The following is a 25,848-nucleotide window of genomic DNA, read 5'->3' on the forward strand; positions in this document are numbered from 1 at the left end:
AGGTTAGTAATATGCCTGCTTCAAAGTGTGGAGGAATACTCGGGATCTCAGCGAGTGCCACTGCACCTTCCAAGCCTGCAGCTATCCGCTGGTCCTACGGTTCTCGGCCGGCCTGGTGTAGCCCAGGTTCCCAGACCCCGGGCACTCGCAGCCGGCCGGGATCCAGGCGGCGCGTCCATTTTGCAGCAGGTCAGACCTGGAGAGGAGAGGCGCCTGCGGTCCCCCGCGCCCAGACCCCCAAACCCGACCCAGCTCCAACTTCAGACCCTGGCCTGCCCGGAGCCCAGACCCAGACCCCAACCGAATTCCAGACTCCGACCCAGGCCTGGACCCTGACCCCAGACCCCACACCCGGACTCAGGCCCAGACCCCTGGCCCATCCCTGGTCCCCCAAACTCCAGTCTAACCCCGACCCACCCTCAAATTCAAGCGACCCCTTAAATTCACGCAGACCCACGCCCGGCCCCGGTCTCCAACCCCGCCCCCGGCCCACGCGGACCCCAGTCCGCCCGCCCGCCCGGCTGGCCGCACCTTGACGTGGAAGCGGATGAGCGCCAGGCGGATGCAGTGCGCCATGCAGACGGGCGGCAGGAACCAGACCTTGGGCGGCGGGGTGCCCTTGTTCTGGACATGGCTGACGATCTGCTGCGCCGTCTGGCGCTCGTTGCCCTGCCGCTTGACCCACTCGTGCAGCCGCGCCTTCTCAAGCGCGCCGTTGAAGAAGACGAAGAGCTCGATGTTGCCGCCGAAGCAGGCCTTGGCTAGCGCGGCCAGGTAGCCGAGCATGTGGTTCCACTGGCCGCCGCTCACCCAGTCGGTGTAGAAGCCGCCGTAGAGGCGATGCAGGCAGTTGTCGGCGTCCACCAGCAGGCGCAGCGGCGTGTGCGGGGGCCGCTGCCGCCCGCCGCCCACCAGGCTGCCCCGGGCCAGCTTCTGCAGCTCCACCGGCACCACGGCGCTCGGGCAGTGCTTCTCGATGTAGTCCTGGAAGCCCTGCACGCCCATGGCGGCGGCGGCGGCGGGCGCGGGGCGGCGGGGCGGCGGGGCCGGGGGCGGCGGGGCCGTGGCGCGGGCCGGGGCCGGGGCGGCGGGCTCTAGGGGGGGCCGGGCCGAGCCGCGGGCGCGCTCATGGCCGCTGCGGCCGCCATGTGCTGCCGCCTCCCAGGGCCATGGCGGGGAGGGACCTGCGCCGTGCGCCGCTCCAGGCCCAGGCCAAGCTGAGGCGGCCTCGCGCGGGCGGGCGGGCGGCGGCGGGGCGGGGCGGCGCCAGCTGACGTACGCGGGCCGGCGGAAGGGGCGGAAGAGGCGGTGCTGCGAACTGAGGGGCCGGTAACCAGAAGAGGGGCCGGTGCCCGGCGGCCCAGGACTCGGACTCCGGCTCCGAACTTCGGTCCCAGCCCTGGCAGAGTCCGCGAGGCCCAGCCCAGGGAAAGGAGCTCTCGGGTCCAAGCGACGCAGCTGTGCCTGCGCGAGTTCCCAGGAGGTGTCGGGGCGGTAGCTTCATCTCGTCCCCTTCCTGGTCTCCCAGAGCTGGTCACCGAGGACCACATCCCCGGCTCCAGGATCTGGTCACCCCGGGACGGCCTTGTCCCCGGAAGCCGGTCAGGCAGCCTTGTCCCCGTCCACGATCGGAGCCGGTCACCTCACGGAGGCCGCGTTCGGACCTACGGATCTGGTTACCCTGAAAGAAGCCTCATCCCGGAAGTCAGTCACCCTAAGGAAGCCCCATCTTCTTCCCCGGGTCCCGTTATTCCGAAGAGGCCCTGTTTCGTCCCCAAGGACCGGTCACCCAGAGGAGGCCCTTTCCTGTCCCTGTGCCCGGTCACCCCCGAGAAGGCCTTATTCTCGGGAGTCGGCCACCTGAGGAGTCCCAAGTTCCATCCCCAGGAGCTGGTCACCCTGAGGAGGCCCCAACCCAATCTTGGGATCTCGTCAACTCGAGGAGGCAGCGTTCGTTTTGAGAGCCAGTCATCTGAGAAGGCCTAATGCCTGGGGTCTGATCACCCCAAAGAGATCCCGTCCTGGTCCCACAGGGCCAGTCTTCCCAAGGTGGGACCAGTGCCCTGGCCGAGGCGGCTGCAGAGGTAGAGATGGTCAGGAACTGGAAGTCGGGATGTGTCTAGGGGGAGGAGTGAGCACAAGTCCCAAACGGAAATCGGTTTCTGCGCTGTGTGCCCAAGTGTAGCAACCGGGTTTTAGAAATGATCACCTGCTCTCTCACCTTAATTGCATCGGTATCTTTAACTTGGGAAATAACTCTCCAGACTTTTGGTTGTTCACAGGAGTAGGGTGGTAATTCTGAGGAAGTTGGAAAAGTGGCAGATTGACCCCACTGCCTGCTGGGTTTACTGCTTCACTGGTTTTTTGGGAGAAATCTAAGAGCCACGTGAGCAGAATCCTCATTGGTGGTTCCCTTTGAGGTAGCAGATCTCCCTCCAGATAGATCTGACTCAGCGCACTCAAAGTGCTCTCACTGTCTGAAGGAGCCGGAGGCTCCTCTTTTTTGTTTTCACACTAGTAACATTTCATAGCCCAGCACTGAAATGACAATCTATAATGTAATATACAAGTAGCCTTAGTGTCAGATATCACCAAAGAGACTTTAAAAACAGCAGATCTGTTACAGCACGTGAAATGCCTCCCTTCTATTTGGTTCCAACTGTGAAATATCTATCTTCTCTAACTCTCGCTTTCCGGAGACTGTGCAGCCCCTCCTAAGGAAAATGATTTAAATCCTTCTTGCTCTAGTAGCATCTTCTGAAACGAGGTCCTCTCAGGACTTATGTCCTAGAGCTCTGCAGTAATTACTTTTTAAATGAGGTTAACACTGTATATACATTATGCATCAATAAAATTTTTTAAAACAGGTTAATGTCTTATAGAATAAAGCATTTATAAACTCAGAACTCTTAGGAGTTTGGAAGTGGTGTTTTTACTTACCTCCAATTCTCCTATCCTTTTCTTTTCTGGAGAAATCTCTGTAGACGAGCAGGCCCAGACAGCAGGTGCAGAGCAAGTGGAGCCTGCACCCACGCAGGTTCCAAGAAGCCTCCATACTTTCTTGTCCCCAAAAAGGCAAGTTGAGTTTTTTCATTTCTTATAACTTCACCTCAAATATTGGCCAGTATGATATATACATAAGTAAAATGCTCTTAGTATTTTGATAAGTGTGTTTAATTTTTTAAAAAACAGACTTTAGCAAGTTAAGCCACTTAATTCATACACGAAGTTAGTGATGAAGCCAGGATCATGCGTTATTTAGAAATAGTCATTTAAAGCCACATTGAATACTGACACCCAAAATATTCAAATTTCCTTCTATAATCCACTGTAGGCTCACACATTTAGGAGTAGTAGTTTTAATCAGTCATTGTAATTGAATCTATAGCACTGTGCCCCATATTTACTCTTCCATGTTCTATTTTTGTTTCTTTTATTTTTTTATTATTATTATTTTTCGCTTGTTTTTGTTTCTTTTAAATGGGCTTGCTTTTAAATACTTTGGTGCCAGTGTCTGGGGTTCTGAGAATTAATTTATTTTCACTTTAAGGCAGTGTAAAGGACTAAGGTTCTTTAAAACTGCTTTTTTGCCTTTAATGATGTGGATTTAAAGTCCTGTTCTCTTCAGAAGTATGGATTCATTTTCTCTTTCAAGTATATGTTGTAGTTTTAAATTGTACATCAATGGGAAAGCATAAGTGAATTTCATTAAGTGCAGATTTCTCAGGCTTTTCAAGCATAAAAGGAGTTTCCAAATGTTTGGCTGACAAACATTTGATACAATCAATTGGTTACCACCTCAGCTGAAGAATTGGTTACCATTGCTATACTCATTGATTACTAATTTTCCCTTTCCTAACTCACAACAATCAGGAGTTTTTTGGTGTCCATTCTTTCTAAAATCTGTAAAGAATTGCCTGTGTCCCCTCTCCACCACTGTGGAAATACACAGAGGCCTTCCTAGCGCTTCCTGGGTATCCAAGACCTCTTGCTCTCCGCATCAGCCATTACCGACACAAGAGACTCAGGCATCAGTCTTCCTTGACTCCCACCCTCTCTTTTGGGAGCTGCTAAAGAGTAAGTAGACAAACATCCACAGGGATACTTTGGAAGACAACACTCAGCTGGGCATATATTTTCTCGTTTGAATAGAAGAACTTTACAGTCATCCCTTACCTATTGCCTTATGAAATCTTAAAGTTTTGTTTATTTATTTTTGCCACATTGCACAATATGCAGGATCTTAGTTCATTGACCAGAGATTAAACCCATGGCCCCTGCAATGGAAGATTGGAGTCCTAACCACTGGACCACCAGAGAATCCTTCTCTGCCCTCCACAATTTAATAAACTAAATTTTATTTTTAAATGATATAAATCAAGTGAAAATTTCATTTTTTAAACAAGGAATTTTCATTCATAAGTACAAAACCATTTTAAATTTTAATTATTTAGAGACTGTGCTGTGCTTTGTTTTTCATTCATGTCCAGCTCTTTGTGACCCCATGGACTACAACCCACCAGGTTCCTCTGTCCATGGGGATTTTCCAGGCAAGAATACTGGAGTGGGTTGCCATGCCCTCCTCCAGGAGATCTTCCCAACCCAGGGATCAAACTCAGGTCTCCCGTGTTGCAGGCAGATTCTTTACCGACTGAGCCACCAGAGAAAACCAAGATTACTGGAGTGGGTAGCCTTTCCCTTCTCCAGGGTATCTTCCCAACTCAGGAATCGAACCAGGGTCTCCTGCACTGCAGATGGATTCTTCACCAGCTGAGATACCAGGGGAGCCCATTTAGAGACTAGTTATCATTAAATGGTCTGTTGCGTTTAATAAAAATGTTTCTGGAAGGAGCAGTTCTCTCACACCAGAACATGAAAAGCACTCAGGCCTGACAAAGCTGGAACACATGAATCCGAATTCCTCCAGGGAATCTGGGGTTTCAGACAGGTGGGAGCACGTCGTCATTCTCTGGAAACTGAGCTGAGACTCTCCGCACTGACTGTACTGCCAAAGGAAAAGATGAGCTCGGTTTTAGATCTACAAGAATGCAAGTGCCACGGAAAGACGGGGAGAACATTCTGCCTTAAATGCAGATGCCCTCAGGGTGGAGCATTAGCCTGAGCTTGGAAAAGAACTGAAGGCAAGAAACAGCCCTTCCTCCCCTGCTCACTGCTCACTGCCTCCTCCCCGTCCCTTGCTCTTTGCAGGTCCCAGGTAGCTGGTAAAGGCAACACTGGCCCACGATGAGGGACTGGGGCCTCAGAGATCCATCTTCCACATCAGTGCAACCTAGAATAAGGATTTTAGCACAGTCATGAGACAATACTTGTTAGTCTATCTTATAAGAGATACCTCTAGTTTTCTCAAACTAAGAAGCACTATGAATGGTAATATTTTAAAATAAAAATTTCCATGTCACTAAAAAGATTATATACTCAATAATCTCATCCTAACATTTATGTTCCTTGAGCTATACTATTCAATAGAACTTTCTGTGATGAAGGAAGTGAGCGGTACTGTCTAACATGGTAGCCACTAGTCATAGGTGGCTATTGAGTATTTGATGTGTATAACTGAGGAACTAAATTTTTAATTTAAGTTAAACGCTCATATGTGACTAGTGCACACTAGCAAAAGAGCTTAACTCCTAACTAACTGAGAAGTTGCATCAGTCTGGCCCCACGTTAGATTACATTTAATGTGTCCTCAGCTTAATGGTGAAAAGAATACGGCTCCTTTGGTGTTAATATGGGGAAGCAAGAACATGGATTGACCATGTCACCAAATCTATAGACAATTTCTGAGAAAGATATCTGGGTATCTTTAGGAAGGGAAAAGAAATGCTGAATTTCCAAAATACATATGTTCATAACATAAATTATAATCCCCTCCTATACCCTGTTTAAAAGATACAGATACTATAAAATGATGCCTTCTGAATCTTTTTTTTTTCCTTCTGAATCTTAAGCCACTTATTATATACTGTAGTTCACTGGTGAACTACATGTCTAAAGGACATGTCCTATTTTATTTGATCCATTTTTCTTCCATTTGCCATTATTTAACTCAGTGCAAATTTACTTAACTACTGTTAAGAAATCACTATCTATATTTCTCATAAGAAACAGCATGAAACTCCTTGCAGCATCAACATACACCATGACATTTCTATGACCTGCAAGTCTAGAAATCTATGCCAAGTAAGGGTAATTTTTAATAGTTTAATCTGTTAAGTAGATGTTTATTTTCATATTTTAGAGTACATGTAGTGACTCAAATTTACATCTTATTCTCCACAAACTCACAAACGACTGAGAAAATACTTGCATGTATAACTTGTACTACCAAGAAGTATATTGATTAGTACCAGTGAGAAGATCAGAGAAATATATGCTAAGAGATCATATAAGGAAGAAACTCGTTTTATTTTAAAACTTTTTCTTTTATATTGGGCTACAGCCGATTAACAATGTTGTGACAGTTTCAGGTGAACAGTGAAGGGGCTCAGCCACACATATACATGTATCCAGTTCAGTTCAGTTCTGTCACTCAGTCGTGTCCGACTCTTTGCGACCCCATGGACTGCAGTACGCCAGGCCTCCCTGTCCATCACCAACTCCCGGAGCTTGCTCAAACTCATGTCCATGGAGCAGTGATGCCATCCAACCATCTCATCCTCCCGCCTTCAACCTTTGCCAGCATCAGGGTCTTTTCCAATGAGTCAGTTCTTCACATCAGGTGGCCAAAATATTGGAGTTTCAGCTTCAGTATCAGTCCTTCCAATGAACATTCAGGACTGATTTCCTTTGGGATGGACTGGTTGGATCTCCTTGCATTTCTCATGATGTACTTTGCATATAATGATCGATTCATGATGTATTCTGGATACATGTATCCATTCTCCCCTAAATTCCCCTCCACCCAGGCTGCTGCATTAACCCTGAGCATAGTTCCATGTGCTATACAGGAGGTCCTTGTTGGTTATCCATTTTAAATGTAGCAGTGTGTACATCCATGCATGTCCATGTCCATCTAATTTTAAATCGAAGCTTCAAACTATCATTTTCAGCCAAGTTGAAGTAAAGGGACTGTCATCCTCCCACCTGATACAGTAATAACCAAAAACACCCAGACAGCAATGTGAAACAATCGTTCTGAAAACATTGAACATAAGTCAGTGAAGGACAGAGATCCTTCAGAGATAGAAAACAAAGATGAGCCCTACAAATGACCCAGTTCACTGCCTGGTGAATGTTTCCAGACCATGATGTAAGGAAGCGAACCCACAGAACCTGGCAGCCTCCCTAAGTTAAGGGAAAGTAATGGGGAATTGGGACGGGGCAAGATGGCTAAAACTCACAGGGTAGAGTACTGGAAAGAGGAGTGATGTACAGAGACGACTCCAGAGGTCTGCAGAGACTCCTCCACAAATATGCAGCTAAGAATCAACTAATCAACACGTGTGAGCAAGCTACCTGAGGCAGAGGAAAAAGCCTTTGGGAAGGATGAACGTGTACAGTGCCTGAAGTTCACATGAGGCCAGAAGCAAAGTCATCAGCTAGAGTACTCAAAAGGTCTTTCCTTAATAGTGAGATCAAATTAACTCTTGACAAGAATTCTGGGATGATAATGGAGTAGATAGCACCAGAAATCTGTCTTCCACCTAGAAGAAATCTGTCTTCAACTTCCAATAGAGTTGGCAGACTCTGTCTTATGTAACTAATTTGAAACTATTGAGTCTGTTGAAAACTTGTAACTTCTGGGGAAGGCTTGGATGATAAATTTTGGTTGAGTTTAATTGTCTTCAGCTCTTAGCTGGCAATAGTTGCTACACATCCCCACTTCCAGCCACTTAGCAGACACTGAGCAGCTTACCTGCAGCTCTGCAGGAGTCAGGGTAGGCAAAAAGGGGGATCTGTGTTCTGGTCACTGATTGCTTCTTCTGATCACAGAGATGCAGAAAGTCAGGTAGCCATTGTTGCTGCACCTCCCCTCACATGCCCCCATCCCACCAACTCATTGCAAGTCTATCCCCTCAAGCTGAACAGCCTTCTAGGAAATTTACAGGGCCAGGGCCCTTTTCTCCTGCCTTAAATTTTTGCTTTTCCCATTTGGGGAGTCAGACATTAAAGACTAGGTATGGAGGAAATTAGAAAGTGACTAAATGTGCTCAAAGAAAGATTTAAAAAGACCTAAGAAGATATTGTTTTCACACCTTAGTCTGATTCTTGGCACAGAGAGAACCTACAATTAAAAAAAATAATCCTTGGGAAATGGTGAGAATCTGATTTCCAGAGTTACTATATTATTATATTCAAATGTCCAGTGTCCATTCAACAAAAACTCAGACAAGGCATACAAAGATTTAGGAAAGTATGGTCAATTCAAAGAAAAAAGTAATTAAACAGAGTCTGTCCCTGAAGTAGACTTAATGGAATATATACTAAACAAAGACTTTAAAATAATTGTCCTAAGATGCTCAAAGAACTACCTTATGATCCAGCAATTCCATTCCTGTGTATATACCTGGTGAAAACAAAAACACTAATTCAAAAGATATATGCACCCCAGTGTTCATAGCAGCATTATTTACAATAGCCAAAATATGGAAGCAACCTAAATGTCCACCATCAGATGAATGAATAAAGAAAATATGATGTGTATGTACAATGGAATACTATTCAGCCATTAAAGAATGTAATGTTACCACTTGGAACAACATGAGTGGACTTGGAGCATATGATGGTAAGTGATATTAATATAAATCAAACAAAGACAAATATTGTATGATACCACTTATATGTGGAATATTAAAAAATTAAAAAATTAGTGACAATGGCATTAAAGGAAAAGACTAGTGCTTACCATGGGGAGGAGGCTTCCCTGGTAGCTCGGATGGTAAAGAATCTGCCTGCAAAGCAGGAGACCCAGATCCAGGTCCAGTCTCTGGGTCAGGAAGATCTCCTGCAGAAGGGAACGGCTACCTGCTCCATTATTCTTGCCTGGAGAATTCCACGGACAGAGGAGCCTGGCAGGCTACAGTCCATGGGGTTGCAAAGAGTCAGACACGACTGAGCGACTAATACTGTTGCTTTCACCATGGGGAGAGGGAAAGGGGAGGAGCAAGATAGAGATAAGTGATTAAGAAGTAGGGATGGGATGCGGGGGAGATGGGAGGGGGGTTCAGTATGGGAGACACATGTACACCCACGGCTGATTCATATGAATGTATAGCAAAAAAACACTACAGTATTGTAAAGTAATTAGCCTCCAATTAAAATAAATAAATTAATTTACAAAAAAAAGAAGTACAAACTACTATGTATAAAATAAATAAGCTACAAGGATATACTGTGCAGAATAGGGAATATAGCCAATATTTTATAATAACCATACATGGAGTATGGGTTTCCCTCATAGCTCAGTTGGTAAAGAATCTGCCTATAATGCAGGAGACCCAGGTTTGATCCCTGGGTCTGGAAGATCCCCAGGAGAAGTAAATGGGAACCCACTCCAGTATTCTTGCCTGAAGAATCCCATCAACAGAGGAACCTGGCAGGCTAGAGTCCATGGGGTCACAAGAGTTGGACATGACTTAGCGACTAAACCACTACCACATAAATGGAATATAACCTTTAAAAATTATGAATCATTATGTTGTACACCTGAAACATATAATACTGTAAATCAACTATACCTCAATTTAAGAAGAAACTTCAAAATGCTAATGAAATAATCATGAAAAAATCTGAATAAAGAGATACACAACATTTATATGAAATTCAAAAGACCTACTTTAACCATATTACTTTGAAGAAAAAGAACAGAAATAGAGGACTCACATTACCTAATTTAAAGATTTACTCTAAGTCTAGATTACTTAAGGTAGTGTGATACTGGCATCATGATAAAGAGATCAATGTAACAAAGTAGAGAGACCAGACATAGACCCGCACATTTGGGGTTAATATTCAATAAAGATGCAAAAGCAACTTATGGAGGAAGGTAACCTTTTCAAGAAGTGGTGCTTACATAATTGGATATCCATACGGGAGTAAAACAAATAGTTAAGTTAAATCTACATCTCAAGCCATATACAAAAGTTAGCTCAAAAATTAGTAAAAAGAAAAATAATTATTAGATCTAAATGTGCAACCTAGAAGTTTAAAAGATCTAGAAAGGAACATAAGGGAAAATCTCTGTAATATTTTGTTTTTAAAGATATTTTAGATAGTGCCAAAGGCATGATCTGTAAAAGAAAAAATTGCAAATTTAACTTCATCAAAATTAAGAATGTGAACTCTTCAGAAGATACTGTTAACATAATGAAAAGAAAGTTACAGTTATAGAAAATATTTGCAAATCATGAAAAAATGTGAGTTCATACATACATTCATTAATACATATAATACATAATAAGGCTGAAAACTTATTAAGAAAAAAAGGAATGTACAATTTGGGAAATAATTTGATCAGACCCATCACTAAAGAAAACATAGAGCTGACATATAAGCAGTTCAACATCAATGGATGTTCAACATCATTAGTTATTAGGGAAAAGCAGCCACAGTGAAGTGATATCAGGGAATATGGCAGAGTAGAAAGCCCCAGGAATTTGACTATCCACAGAAATGACATATGAGCTGGTAGGAACTGTCTGAGCAACTATTTTGCAACCCTAGTCTAATAGATCTCTTACAGGATCCAGAGGAGTGCTTGATGAAGAAGCTGGTAAATTTAATTTTGGTGAATTTTAGTGATTGCATGGTAGTGGCTACCATGCCTCACACCTCAGCACCCCACAATGCAGCAACTCAGTTCCTGGTGCAAATTTCTGGGGCCATGGTGGGGAATATGGATCTTGTCTTCCAAAAACTTGGGATCATAGGTTTTTTTATTGCTAATCATCAAGGACTGAGACAGAAGTTAATCATTGTTTCATCCCCAACAGGCTAACATGTCTTCCTGATTTGTAGAGGATTAAAGAGAGAACATCTACATTTTCCCCTTTCGGGAGCTAAATGCTTAAGGATATCTTTGTCAGGTTGCACTTTGTCTGCAGAAACAGTGGAACAGAAACTTTACTGATGACTCACAAGAAGCACATACTTCCAAAAACAGTTTGAAAAAGTTACAATTGTATGGCTTCAGCCTTCAACAAGCAAAATCTAACAATCCCCAATGAGGGACAGAATTGGAATCCTAGAATTCCCACAGCATTATAGTTTGAGTTACCACAACTCATAAAGTCCAGTTTTCAACAACAACAACAAAAATACAGTACATAGAGATAGTAATGTACAACCCCTTCGGAGGAACAAAAGATTTAGACAGAAACCATCCCTGAGGAAGCCCAGATATTTAAGTTATTTTTTTTTTTTTGAGAGGGAAATATAAATACTGACAGTGCTTCTCCCCTCTGATATTTAAGTTATTAATCAAAGACATTGACTTTCTTAATTTTATTTAAGGAAATCATGAACAGAGAGCTAAAGGAAATCAAGAAAATAATGATTGTAAAAAATAAAAATACAAATGAAGATGAAAAATAAGGAGATAGAAGGAACTGAATAGAAATTTTGGAGGTGGAAAGTACAAAAACTAAAATGAAAAATTCTCTATAGGTGTTCAAAATCAGATTTGAGCAGGCAGAAGAAAGGATCGGTTGAAGATAAGGACAAATGAAATAATAAATTCAGAGAAACAGAAAAAAATACTGATTATAAATGAGCAAAGCCTGAAAGACCTGTGGGATACCATTAAGTGTTCAACATATGCATTATAGGGCTCCCAGAAGAAGATATTGAGACAGGAATAGGAAAATATATTTGGCAAAAAAAAAATCCCAAATCTGATGAAATTCATGAATACATACATCTGAGAAGCTCAACTAACTCCAAGCTGATACTTACAGACTCTACACCAAGTTGATCTTGAAAGCAGGAATATAGAAGTCACTCATCACATATGAGTGATTCTCAATAAAATTAACAGATGATTTCTTTCCAGAAACCATAGAGGCCAGAAGACAGTAGGATGACATGTTTAGTGTCCCAAAGGGGGAAAAAAAGTGTCAGTCAAGAATTCTGTATCTGGCAAAACTATCCTTCAACAATGAAAGAGGTATTAAGAAAATCCCAGGTAAACAGACCTACTGTACAAGAAATTACTAATGAGACTCCTTCAAGATGAAATGAAAGGACACCAGACAGTAACTCTCAGACATAAAACAATAATAAGTATAAGGTCCAGTAATATTGGACTTTTGAATGCATGGAATTGTACATTTCATTTAATTTGTAACTTCCCTTTTTTTTCCTAAATAAACTAAATGACAAATGTGTAATAAAATAATTATAAATTCATGTCAAGGGGACTACAATGCATAAGGTGATAATCTGTGATAATAACAACTCAAAGGGTTGAAGCAGAGAACCCAAAAGGAAATAAATGGAGATGCAAGGAAGTAGAATTTTTGTAAATTATTATATACTATTATGTATATTCAAGCCATGTGTTTATTAAGTTTAACATGGTAATTGATAGCCTCCAAATGTTAACAATGGAAAATTGAGGTACAAAAGCATAAAATATAAATAGCCACGTGGCAAAGTAAATGCTTATTTTTCAGTAATCAAATTAAATATAAAAGGATTACTCTTTCCTATTAAAATAAAGGTTTGGAAGATTATATTAAAAAAATAGAGTCCATCAACATTCTGTTTACAAAATATTCACTTTATTTATGGAGATAAAGCTAATTTTAGGTAAAAGGATAGAAAAAGGTATTCCATGAAAACTATAACCAGAACTGAACTGACTTGGTTGTACTGTTATTAGACAAATAGAAATTAAATTTTAAAAGGTTTGTACTGTTATTAGACAAATATAAATTAAATTTTAAAAGGTTTACCATATATTGGGGCTTCCCAGCTGGATCAGTGATAAAGAATCCGCCTGTCAATGCAGAAGACATAGGTTCAATCTCTGGCTCGCTAAGTTCTCCTGGAAGAGGAAGTGGCAACCCACTCCAGTATTCTTGCTGGGATAATCCAATGGACATAGGAGCCTGGTGGGCTACAGTCCATGGATTCTCAAAGAGTCAGACATGACAGAGTGACTGAGCATGCACCCATCATATACTGATAACATATAATACAGCAATGTGTGTTAGTCACTCAGTCATGTCCAACTTTGCAATCCCATGGACAGTAGCCCACCAGGCTCCTCTGTCCATGGCATTCTCCAGGCAAGAATATTGGAGTGGGTTGCCATGCCTTACTCTAGTGGATCTTCCTAATCCAGGAATTGAACCCAGAGGGATTGAAGCTGTGATCAAAAATCTCCCAAAAAAAAAAAAAAGTCCAGGACCAGATGGCTTCACAGGAGAATTTTATCAAACATTTGGACAAGAGTTAATGCCCATCCTTCTAAAAACTCTTTCAAAAAATTGCAGAGGAACACTTCCAATCTCATGCTACAAGGCCACCATCACTTTGATACCAAAACCAGACAAAGACAATACAAAAAAAGAAAACAACAGGCCAATATCACTGATGAACACAGATGCAAGAACCCTTAACAAAATTTTAGCAAACAGAATTCAGTTACACATCAAAAAGATCATACATCATGATTAAGTTGGGTTTATTCCAGGAATGCAAGGATTCTTCAATATATGCAAATCAATCAATGTGATAAACCATATTAACTAATTGAAATATTAAAAACCATATGATAATCTCAATAGATGCAGAAAAAGTCTTTGACAAAATTCAGAACCGATTTATGATTAAAACTCTTCAAAAAATGTGCATAGAAGGAAACTACTTCAACATAGTAAAGGCCATATATGATAAGACTACAGCAAACATTATTCTCAATGGTGAAAAACTGAAAGCATTCCCTCTAAGATCAGAAACAAGACAAGGGTATCCACTTTCACCATTATTATTCAACACAGTTCTGGAAGTCTTAGCAATAGCAATCAGTGAAGAAAAAGAAATAAAAGGAATCCAGATCAGAAAAGAAGAAGTAAAGCTCTCACTGTTTCCAGATGACATGATACTGTACATAGAAAACCCTAAAGACTGTATCAGAAAATTACTAGAGCTAATCTTGAATTTAGTGAAGTTGCAGGATATGAAATCAGTACACATAAATCACTTGCATTTCTGTATACTAACAATGAAAAATCAGAAAGTGAAATTAAGGAATCAATCCCATTCACCATTGCGACAAAAAAAGTTAGATATCTAGGAATAAACTTACCTAAAGAAACAAAAGAACTGTACACAGAAAATTGTAAGACACTAATGAAAGAAATAAAGAATGCCATAAACAGATGGAGAGATACTCCATGTTCCTGGATAGGAAGAATCAATATTATGAAAATGACTATACTACCAAATGCAATCTACAGATTTCGTGTGGTCCCTATCAAAATACCAATGGCATTTTTCACAGAATTAGAACAAAAAATTTCACAGTTCATATGGAAACACAAAAGACCCTGAATAGCCAAAGCAGGACCTTGCCAACAAAGGTCCACCTAGTCAAAGCTATGGTTTTTCCAGTAGTCATGTGTGGATGTGAGAGTTGGACTATGAGCACTGAAGAATTGATGCTTTTGAACTGTGGTGTTGGAGAAGACTCTTGAGAGTCCCTTGGCCTGCAAGGAGTTCAATCCTAAAGGAAATCAGTCCTGAATACTCATTGGAAGGACTGATGCTGAAGCTGAAACTCCAATACTTTGGCCACCTGATGTGAAGAACTGACTCATTGGAAAAGACCCTGTTGCTGTGAAAGATTGAAGGCTGGAGGAGAAGGGGACGACAGAGGATGAGATGGTTGGATGGCACCCCCAACTTGATGGACATGAGTTTGAGTAAGCTCCAGGAGTTGGCAATGGTCAGGGAGGCCTGGCGTGCTGCAGTCCATGGGGTTGCAAAGAGTCGGTCACAACTGAGTGACTGAACTGAACCAAATCAGTCTTAAGGAAGAAGAATGGAGCTGGGGGAATCAACCTTTCTGACTTCAGATTATACTACAAACCTGCAGTCATCAAGACAGTATGGTACTGGCACAAAAACAGAAATATAGACCAACAGAACAAGGTTGAAAGACCAGAAATAAACCCATGTACCTACAGGTACCTTATTTTTGACAAAGGAGGCAGGAATATACAATGGGGCAAAGACAGCCTCTTCTATAAATGGTGCTGAGAAAACTGGACAACTACATGTAAAAGAAAGAAATTAGAACACTTCCTAACACCATACACAAAGATAAACTCAAAATGGATTAAAGACCTAGATGTAAGGTCTATAAAACTCTTAGAGGAACACATAGGCAGAACACTCAGTGACATAAATCAAGGCAAGATCCTCTATGACCCACCTCATAGAGTAATGGAAATAAAAACAAAAGTAAACAAGTGAGACCTGAAAAAAAAAAAAAAGCGGGACCTGATTAAACTTAAAAGCTTTTGCATAGCAAAGGAAACTATAAGCAAGGTGAAAAGACAACCCTCAGAATGGGAGAAAATAATAACAAATGAAACAACTGACAAAGGATTAATTTTCAAAATATACAAGCAGCTCATACAACTCAATACCAGAAAAACAAACAACCCAATCAAAGAGTGGAAAAAAGACTTAAACAGACATTTCTTCAAAGAAGACATACAGATGGCTAACAAAAACATGAAAAGATGCTCAACATCGATCATTAGTAAAGAAACGCAAATCAAAACTACAATGAGATATCACTTCACACCAGTCAGAATGGCCATCATCAAAAAGTCTACAAACAATCAATGCTGGCAAGGGTGTGGAGAAAAGGGTACATTTTTGCACTCTTGGTGGGAATGTAAATTGATACAACCACTATGGAAGATAGTATGGAGATTCCTTAAAAAACTAGCAATAAAAACCACGTTATGGCCCAGCAATCCCACTCCTAGGCATATACCCTGAGGAAACCAAAATTGAAAAAGACACATGTGTCCCATTGTTCACTGAAGCACTATTTACAATAGCTAGAACATGGAAGCAACCTAGATGCCCATCAACAGATGAATGGATAAAGAAGTTGTGGTATATATACACAATGGAACATTACTCAGCCATAAAAAGGAATGCATTTGAATCAGTTCTAATGAGGTGGATGAACCTAGAACCTATTATATAGAGTGAAGTAAGTCAAAGAGAGAAAGATAAATATCATATTCTAATGCATATATATGGAATCTAGAAAAATGGTACTGCAGAATTTATTGACAGGGCAACAATGGAGAAACAAACATAGAGAACAGACTTATGGACATGGGGAGAGGGGAGGAGAGGGTGAGATGTATGGAAAGAGTAACATGGAAACTTACATTACCTATGTAAAATAGATAGCCAGTGGGAATTTGCTGTATGTCTCAGGAAACCCAAACAGGGGTGGGGAAGGAGATGGGAGGGATGTTCAAAAGGGAGGGGTATATATATATACCTATGGCTGATTCATGTTGAGGTTTGACAGAAAACAACAAAATTCTGTAAAGCAATTATCCTTCAATAAAAAATAAATTAAAAAAAAGAAATAATGATAGTGCTCAAAAAAAATACAAGCTTAAAGAAACAATGGGTCAAGGAAGAAATAACAAGGAAAATTAGAAAATGCATTGAGATAAATGAAAATAAAAGCACAATGTACAAAACCTCATCAGATTCATCAAAAGCAATGCTAATGTGGAAATTTATAGTTGTAAATATATATGTTAAAAAAAGGAGAAATAAACCAATAACTGTACACCTTAAGAAACTGTAAAAAGAAGAGCAATCTACACCCAAAGCTAGCATAATTTAAGAAATAATAAAGGTCAGAACAGAGATAAATAAAATAGAAAGCAGAAAAGTAATAGAGAAAATAAAAATAATCAAAAGTGGTTCTTCAAAAAGATAAAGAAAATTGACAAAGATTCAGCAAGAAAAAAAAAAAAAACTAAACTTACTTAAATCAGAAATGAAAGTGGAGACATTACTACCTGTTTTACATAAATAAAAAGAATTATAAGTGAATACTATGAACATTTGTATGCCAACAAACTGGATAACCTAGACGAACTGAACAAATTTATAGAAACACACAATCCAGCAAAACAGAATCATAAAGAAGTAGAAAACCTCAATAAGTCCACATCAAGTAAGGCAATTAACTCAGTAATCAAAAACTTCCCAACAGAGAAATTTCAGTACCAAATGGATTCAATGTGAGTTCAACACAACATTTAAAGAAGAAATTAATTCCAATCTTTCTTAAAGTCTTCAAAAAAAATTGAAAAGAATGAAACACTTTGAAACTCATTCTAAGAGCCCAGAATTACCCTGATGCCAAAACCAGATAAAGCGAATACAAGAAAACAGATCAATTTTCCTAATGAATATAAGTGAAAAAGTCCTTGATAAATTACTAGCAAGCTGAATTCAGCAACATATTAAAAGGATTATACATCATAACCAGATGGGATTTATTCCCAGGATGATTCAAGGGTGGTTCAACATTAAAAAAAAAAAAAAAAAAAAATCAGTGTAATACAGCATGTTGGGCTTCGAAGGTGGCACTAGTGGTAAAGAACCTGCCTGCCAATGCAGGAGACATAAGAGACCCAGGTTTGATCCCTGGGTCAGGAAGATCCCCTGGAGAGGGGCACAGCAATCCACTCCAGTATTCTTGTCTAGAGAATCCCATGGACAGAAGAGCCTGGCAGGCTATAGTCCATAGGGTTACACAGAGCTGGACATGACTGAAGCAATACAGGCACGCACACACGCAATGCTGCTGCTGCTAAGTCGCTTCAGTCGTGTCCGACTCTGTGAGACCCCATAGACGGCAGCCCACCAGGCTCCCCCGTCCCTGGGATTCTCCAGGCAAGAACACTGGAGTGGGTTGCCATTTCCTTCTCCAATGACACACGCAATACACCAGGTTAATAGAATGAATTAATGTAAAAAATCCCTCATGATCATCATAATTGATGCAGAAACATTAGAAAAATTTGACACACTTTCTTGATGAAAATACTCAATAAACTGTGACTAAAAGGGAGCTTCCTAAACATGATAAAGGCCAAATATGAAAAGCCCATAGGAAACATCATACTCAATGGTGACACACGGAAAGTTTTTCCTCTAATAGCAGGAACAAGACAAAAGTGTCCACTTTCATCATTTCTATTCAACATTGTGCTGAAAGTCTTCCCAGGACAGAAATGGCATGGACCTAACAGAAGCAGAATATATTAAGAAGAGGTGGCAAGAATACACAGAGCTGTACAAAAAAAATCTTCATGACCCAGATGATCACAATAGTGTGATCACTCACCTAGAGCCAGACATCTCGGAATGTGAAGTCATGTGGGCTTTAGGATGCATCACTACAAACAAAACTAGTGGAGGTGATGGAATTCCAGTTGAGCTATTCCAACTCATCATCATCATAAAAGATAAGGCTGTGAACATGTTGCACTCAATATGCCAGCAAATTTGGAAAATTCAGCAGTGGCCACAGGACTGGAAAAGGTCAGTTTTCATTCCAATCCCTAAGAAAGGGAATGCCAAAGAATGCTCAAACTACCATACAATGGCACTCATCTCAAACACTAGCAAACCAATGCTCAAAATTCTCCAAGCCAGGTTTCAACAGTATGTGAACTGTGAACTTCCGAATGTTCAAGCTGGATTTAGAAAAGGCAGAGGAACCAGAGATCAAATTGCCAACATCCGTTGGATAATCGAAAAAGCAAGAGAATTCCAGAAAAAACATCTACTTCTGCTTTATTGACTACGCCAAGGCCTCTGACTGTGTGGATCACAACAAATTGTGGAAAATTCTGGAAGAGATGGGAATACCAGACCACTTGACCTGCCTCCTGAGAACACTGTATGCAGATCAAGAAGCAACAGTTAGAACCAGATCTGAAACAACAGACTGGGTCCAAATTGGGAAAGGAGGACATCAAGGCTGTGTATTGTCACCCTGCTTATTTAACTTATATGCAGAGTACATCATGCAAAATGCCAGGCTGGATGAAGCACAAGCTGGAATCAAGATTGCCAGGAGAAATATCAATAACCTCAGATACACAGATGACACCACCCTTATGGCAGAAAGTGAAGAGGAACTGAAGAGCCTCTTGATGAAAGTGAAAGAGGAGAGTGAAAAAGCTGGCTTAAAACTCAAGATTCAAAAAACTAAGATCATGGCATCCAGTCCCATCATTTCATAACAAATAGATGGGGAAACAATGGAAACAGTGAAAGACTTTATTTTTCTGGGCGCCAAAATCACTGCACATGGTGACTGCAGCCATGAAATTAAAAGACTTGCTTCTTGGAAGAACAGCTATGAAAAAGCAGAGACATTACTTTGCCGACAAATGTCCATCTTGTCAAAGCTATGGTTTTTCCAGTAGTTGTGTATGGATATGAGAGTTGGACTATAAAGAAAGCTGAGTGCCGAAGAATTGATGCTTTTGAACTGTGGTGTTGGAGAAGACTCTTGAGAGTCCCTTGGACTGCAAGGAGATCCAACCAGTCCATCCTAAAGGAGATCAGCCCTGGGTGTTCATTGGAAGGACTGATGTTGAAGCTGAAACTCCAATACTTTGGCCACCTGATGTGAAGAACTGACTCATTTGAAAAGTCCCTGATGCTGGGAAAGTGGTGGGATGCCCTGAAGTCAGGAGAAGGGGACGACAGAGGATGAGATGGTTGGATGGCATCACTGACTCAATGGACATGAGTTTGGGTGAACTCAGGGAGTTGGTGATGGACAGGGAAGCCTGGTGTGCTGCTGTTCATGGGGTTGCAAAGAGTTGGACACAACTGAGCAACTGAACTGAACTGAAGCAAAAATCTATGACATTGGATTTAGCAACAATTTCTTAAGTGTGACACCGAAACCACAGACAATAAAAGAAAAAATGGAAAATGGGACTTCATCAAAATTAAAACTTTTGTATACCAAAGGTCAGTATCAAAGGTGTATATAGAAACCCAAGAAATGGGATAAAATATTTGCAAATCATATCTGATAAGGAATTTAATTTTCAAAATATATGAAAAACTAGAATTCAATAACCAAAAAAGAAACCACAGTGATGTTTAGAATGGCAAAAATTAAAAGTGCCTATTACTAAATGCTGGTGAAGATGCACTAGAACTGGAACTCTCACATGCAGATAGGAAGAGTCTGGAACTTTCTTTAAAAGTTCAGTAACGGGGCTCTTGAAAGCCAGAGTGTGGCAGTACCCTTGTTTTGTTTTTGTTTTTTCCCTAACATCTTATTCTTTCAGACTTGGACCTTAAGTTGACCCTAGTCATGGAGAAGCACTGCAGAGGCCAAGGAGATAGCAGTCAACTCAGCCCTGAGAGAAAACCTGTCTTTCTAGCCATAGAGGCATGGAGAATGTCTCTTCTGAAGAACGTGGAAGGAATCCATGTTTCTTTTTTTCCCTCCGTTTTTTTTTTTTTTTTCCTCTCTTTTCCTGAAGGCAGTTCCTTTTGACAATATCATGGGGTACACTGACAGGTAACAGTCAGAGAGAAGCCCCATATTTCTAGCCAGATACCCAGGAAAGGGGGTCCATAAGATCCAGAGAGCCTAGAGAACATCTTGGAGACTAGACATCTGGAAAGGGGGCTCCCCAGTTCTGGGTATGAACAGACATGTCTTGCTCAGTACAGAGCTGCAGAGCAGCACTTTGAAAATGAACTGATGTTGGAACCACACTTAACAGAGGGCAAGACATGATTTTTCAGTTAGGCTAAACTGGGTGATTGCCTACTAAAACAAACAAACAAAAAATCAACTTTCTCCAGATAAATTTTTTAGAATTTTAGCACATTGGGCCTCCCAACATAAAACAGATGGTTTTTGTTTTGCCCAAGAGTATGGGACCATAAAATGACTGTGCAAGCTGAAACTGTGCCATGATTTTAGTAATGAAGGGGACTTTCCCTGACTTCTAGAAATTTTCATCAAAACATTAAAAACGCATACTTACCATTTATAAATGTATAAGGAAATGAGCAAAGCAGTAAAATTAACCTTCATTTTGTATACTATAATTGAAAACATTAGAAGCCCTGAGAATTAAAGTGCTTTTAGTCTTTATAAAAATGTATCCAGAGTCATTTGAACAGTACTTGTCTTCTTCATATAACTTATTTGACAACTTGTAATATTCCTTTCTAAGTCTGCTTTAGCTTCTAACATTTTGTCCTTAATTCTTTTAATGTCATGGACTATCTCCAAGTCTCTTTAATGTGACTTTTTGCTGGTGTCCCTTCTTCCAGAACATCGTCATTCCTTTCGTCACAAACACTTTCCTTATGTATTTGATAAATTTATCTTTACTATGTTCTCCTGGCTACACATCTGAGTGTCTGGAATGATAGCAATACTGACATCACCACAGTCAGTTACTTCTTGAATGACATATCTTATGTTGGATTTAAATGGATTTAAATTTCACTTTTAGTGTTTCCAGTTTTCATTTCTTCACTGTACTTTCATCACTGGATGATCCATTTTTGTAAATTGTCATGTGAGTTTATCACTGAGCGACATGGAGGCAACACAACCACATGCTTTGCTGTCTGTGTATGAATTAACTCCTTAATTAGACTGTTTGTGATCAGTCATTGATAGACTCTGCAAGAAGTGACATCATTGGCCACTGATATTGGTGTGATATCTTGAATTGACATAATAATTGGTGGACTGTGGAGCTAACAGTATAGTTTGTAGCAAGTTCATTCTTTAAGCATTTACTCACAGTTAATCTACCGTGGTAACTAAAATTTGAACCATGGTGTTGGGGTATTGGTGTCAACCAAACTGTGGTAACTGCAATTTCAGGATCATAAAATGTCACTTCTACTATACTCTATTCATTAGAAATGAATTACCAATTCTGGCTCACCTTCATCAGGTGGGGAATTAGGCTCCAACTTTTGAATGGAGGATAAGTATGGATTGTGGACATATTTTAGAACCACCACATTCCTGAAGAATATTTTCACTGAATATAGAATTTTAGGTTAATTGTCCTTTTCCATCAATACTTTAAAGACGTTGTTTCAGTAAATTCTGGCCTACACAATTTTTTATTGGGTATTTGTAGTTATCCGCAATTCAAATTGTTGTTCTTTGTATTGAATGTGTTCTTTGTCTCTTATTGCTTTTAAGATTTTTTATCTTTGGTGTTCAGCAGTTTGATTATGATATCCTGGGCATTTTACTAATATCCATTAGGTTTTACTTAGTTTCTTGAACCTGTAGATTTATTTTGTTCACCAAATTCAGTTTTCAGCAATGATTTTGTCAAAACATTTCTCTTATGAATAATTTTTTCTCCTTCTCTTTATAAGACTCCAATGGCAAAAACATTAGGCCTTCTGATATTGTCTCACAGATTCCTGAAACTGTTGATTTTCTTTTATCCTTTTCTTTGGTGTTCCTAATATTGGTTAATTACGACTGTTCTGTCTTCAATTTATTGATTCTTTGTTCTGTTATTTCCATTCTGCTATTCCATCCATTACTTTTTTAATTTTAGAAATTGTATTTTTTCAGTTATAAAATTTCCATTTGGAATTTTGATTGCTTCTATGTGTCTGTCCAAAATTTCTGGGTTTTTTTGTCTTAAGAGTAGAGTTCTAATAGCTGATTTCATGTTTTTGTTTGATGAGCTAACATCTGGGTCATTTTTGTCTGAACATGTTTGATTGTCTTTTCCCTTGTGAGGACATCATATGTCCCTGCTTCCTTGTGTGCCAAGTAATCTTGTATTGGACATTTTGATTATTTGTGAGATTTTGCAACCTACTAAAGTCCTCCAGAGAATTCTTATTTTAAGCAGGCCATCACCCCTGTTAAGTTCAGGCTGCAAATTTTGTCTGTTCTATAGGTGGTGCTTCCAATGGCAGTTCAGTTTTCAGATACTTTATTTACTTCTTTGAGTTTATCCATGAATGTGTACCTTCAACCTGAGGCCAGGGTTTGTGCCAGTTCATACGCAGAGTCAAGGGTTCCACTTCCAAAGGATTTCCCCAGAACCTGTTTGGCTCACAGGAAATTTTGGAGTTTTTGTTGCCCATGCTGCCTTTTTCTATAGTACCAGGTCTGGAGTCTTCTTCAAGCAGAACTAAAAAAGAAAAAAAAAAGGAAGATATAACTGTGGGGAGAGAGCAAATTAGCCAAGATGGCGTGTTCAGGCTCTTTCCCCACATTCTGTAAATAATGACTATGACTGAGATCATTTATAGCACTGTGCATGCGCATCACGAGGCACTCGCTTGGTCATGGGCTACTTTGTGCGGTACGCCTCTATAAACTTCACCTGGAAAAACCCAGAGGGTTGTTGTGTGCAGTTATGTTGTGTTATGTTATGGCTGCTGTGGCACGGCTGTGTCCGTTGGGCCAGCCGCGAGAGGAGAGGATAACTATGTCTGCAGTTCCTACGGCTTCTCGAATCTTCTTCCAGCCTCTTAGCTTGAGCCTTGCCTACCCTGGGTTCAGCGAACAGTGCAAACAGTGTGAACAGCAAGACAACTGGTGTCATGAACAGGATAAGTGATACATGTAAACATATCTATATCTGTATCTATGTCTATATCATCTATATCTATCAAGAGCCAGTTCCCCCTGCACTCTTTCTGGCTCACTGACCTCTTTCCTGATCTCTAGCCGGAAAGGGCTTCTCTTGGAGGTTTTGTTGTGTGTGCCAACTGGGGAATTCTCTGACTGGGGCCACTTTCATGTCAAAGCTGAAAGTGTTAATAGAATGAAAAACTAGGAAACTCACTCCTATACATGTTGCTTTCTCAGATTTTGACCCCATATCCCACAAAGTGCCTGACACTATTTACTTTACAAAATTTACAGGTGGTTGCTATATAATTTTGTCCAGAAAGTTTAGTCATAATAGAGTGGGAAAGATGGGCTGTAGCATGCCTATTCTATCTTGACTAGCATGAGAAGTCCAAAACTTTGAAATCTTATAAAATGTTAGCTTGAATTTATTTATTTTAGATAAATGTTTTTTTCCAAGTGGTATTTAGCATTCTTCTTCTTCTCTTTTTTTATCTCCTTCCCTAGCAACAGGGACTTTTATAACAGTTTATTTGGCAGGTGAAGAATCTGACATGTTATGATCGTTTACAGCTAAACGAGAAACTACCAAATTGTACCTTCTCTACACTTGTTCCTTGGTTCAATAGACCTTAACTTTAAAATTTCTTAAAGATTTTTTTAAAGTCCTTATTTCTCAGAGTACAAGTACTGCACTTATTGGCTTGAGTGCACTTATTGAATCCCAAATTGGCTTCTGCTATATATTTTAATTATATGAAGATTAATTTGTTACTACTCTATTCAAAACACTATTTGTATGAAGCACATTTCAGTAAGAAAAGGTATTTTAAAGAAGTTTATGATCAGCTTAAAGTAATGTCTGTTTCTTTGGTTTAAATATAGAGGGGGAAAGATTTAGCTTATTTCAATTGAAAGGAATCTTTTTAAGCAAAAGATTGTTTTAAAATCAAGTAAAAAAAGGAGGCAGATTTTAATTAGAAATGTTTGATTTTAAAACACACTTCTAATAATTTTGTTGCAGTTTAAATACAGACAAAATATATAGTCCATCGATAATACAACCTAAGAAACTGTATCTGTAGTCATTTGATGAGTACGAGTGTGTGGAGGTTTTGATCAGCTATTTTGCAGTATGCCATAGAAAGAAAGAGTTAGTTAACCTGTTGCTAAGCAACAATGCTTCATAGATCAGAACTTCTGAAAACCAAATAGAGGGTAGGGGTTTGAATTGTCCAAATTTACAAAGAGAAAGAGACTGTGCAGAGTACAAATGAATAGAGATCCGGGAAACTACCTTTTGAAAGCTAAGCAAAGGCAATTCAAGTGAGTATTTGAGAAATAAACCAAAGGCCCAGTTCTCAAGTTATTCCATGAACATAACACGCTCTGAACTCTAAGGAGTTTTGCATGTGTAACAGCCAAAAGATTAACCCCCAAATAACTCAATGAAATCAAAATTTAAAAAAAATAATAAAGTGAATGTTTATTAACACATACAATGCATTTTGCTAAAACTGCCACCTTTTGTAGGTAGCAAAAAAAATAAAATTTTACTGAGATTGTTAAATTTCAAATTTGAAGCACAAAGAATTTAGTAAAACCAAATAAAATGGTTAGCATTATTATATATTTGAGAACTGAATTTTCCCTTAAGTTGCTAATGCGACAGAGAGAAAATGTTTAAAGAAAAATAAGAACATTTCTCTTTTAAGATTGTGAAGATATGAAAATTTCAATCTGTCTTTAGAAGATCTTAAATATGAAACTAAAGAGTTTTTTCAAGCAAAACCACCTAGGCCTGGACCCACTGCCTTTCTAAATCTAGGGAAAATACTAAACTGAAAACATAGAGAATTATTGGAATGGGAGATACCATTATCCCAAGTGTTATGGTTACCCAATTTTCTTTTTTTTATGATTTTATTAAATTTTTCCAGCTTTTTTTGAGGTAAGATCGACTAATAAAATTATAATATACTTAAAGTATACAATGTGGTGAGTTTATATATATATAAATATACATATATATTTACACATTTTAAAAGTATTCCCATAATCACATTCATAACTTCACAGTTACTTTTTCTTTTTTGGTGAGAATGCTTAAGATCTATCTTAGTAAGTTTCAATTGTACAGTACAGCATTACTAACTATAGTCACCATGCTTTTAAAATTTATTTTTAATTGGGGTATAATTGCT

At 39.9% G+C, this 25,848-nt stretch overlaps 2 protein-coding genes across 2 annotated transcripts in view; one reads left to right on the top strand and one right to left on the bottom strand.

Moving 5' to 3' along the window:
* Window positions 1-1,218, bottom strand: part of FAM120A (family with sequence similarity 120A) — a 122,321-nt gene extending 121,103 nt beyond the window's left edge. The window contains exon 1 of the mRNA XM_043870565.1: window positions 532-1,218. Coding sequence (XP_043726500.1) covers window positions 532-1,005 — 474 coding nt within the window. The 5' untranslated portion in view covers window positions 1,006-1,218. The remainder of the gene's footprint in view (window positions 1-531) is intronic.
* Window positions 1,004-4,313, top strand: LOC122710034. Its single transcript, XM_043927485.1, has 3 exons — window positions 1,004-1,022; window positions 1,223-2,084; window positions 2,973-4,313. Exons 1-2 carry the CDS (start codon window positions 1,004-1,006, stop codon window positions 1,984-1,986), a joined length of 783 nt encoding a protein of 260 aa, XP_043783420.1. The 3' UTR covers window positions 1,987-2,084; window positions 2,973-4,313.
* The last annotated feature ends 21,535 nt before the right edge of the window (window positions 4,314-25,848 follow it).

This window comes from Cervus elaphus, chromosome 16, assembly GCF_910594005.1.
Source record: "Cervus elaphus chromosome 16, mCerEla1.1, whole genome shotgun sequence".
NCBI lineage: Eukaryota > Metazoa > Chordata > Mammalia > Artiodactyla > Cervidae > Cervus > Cervus elaphus.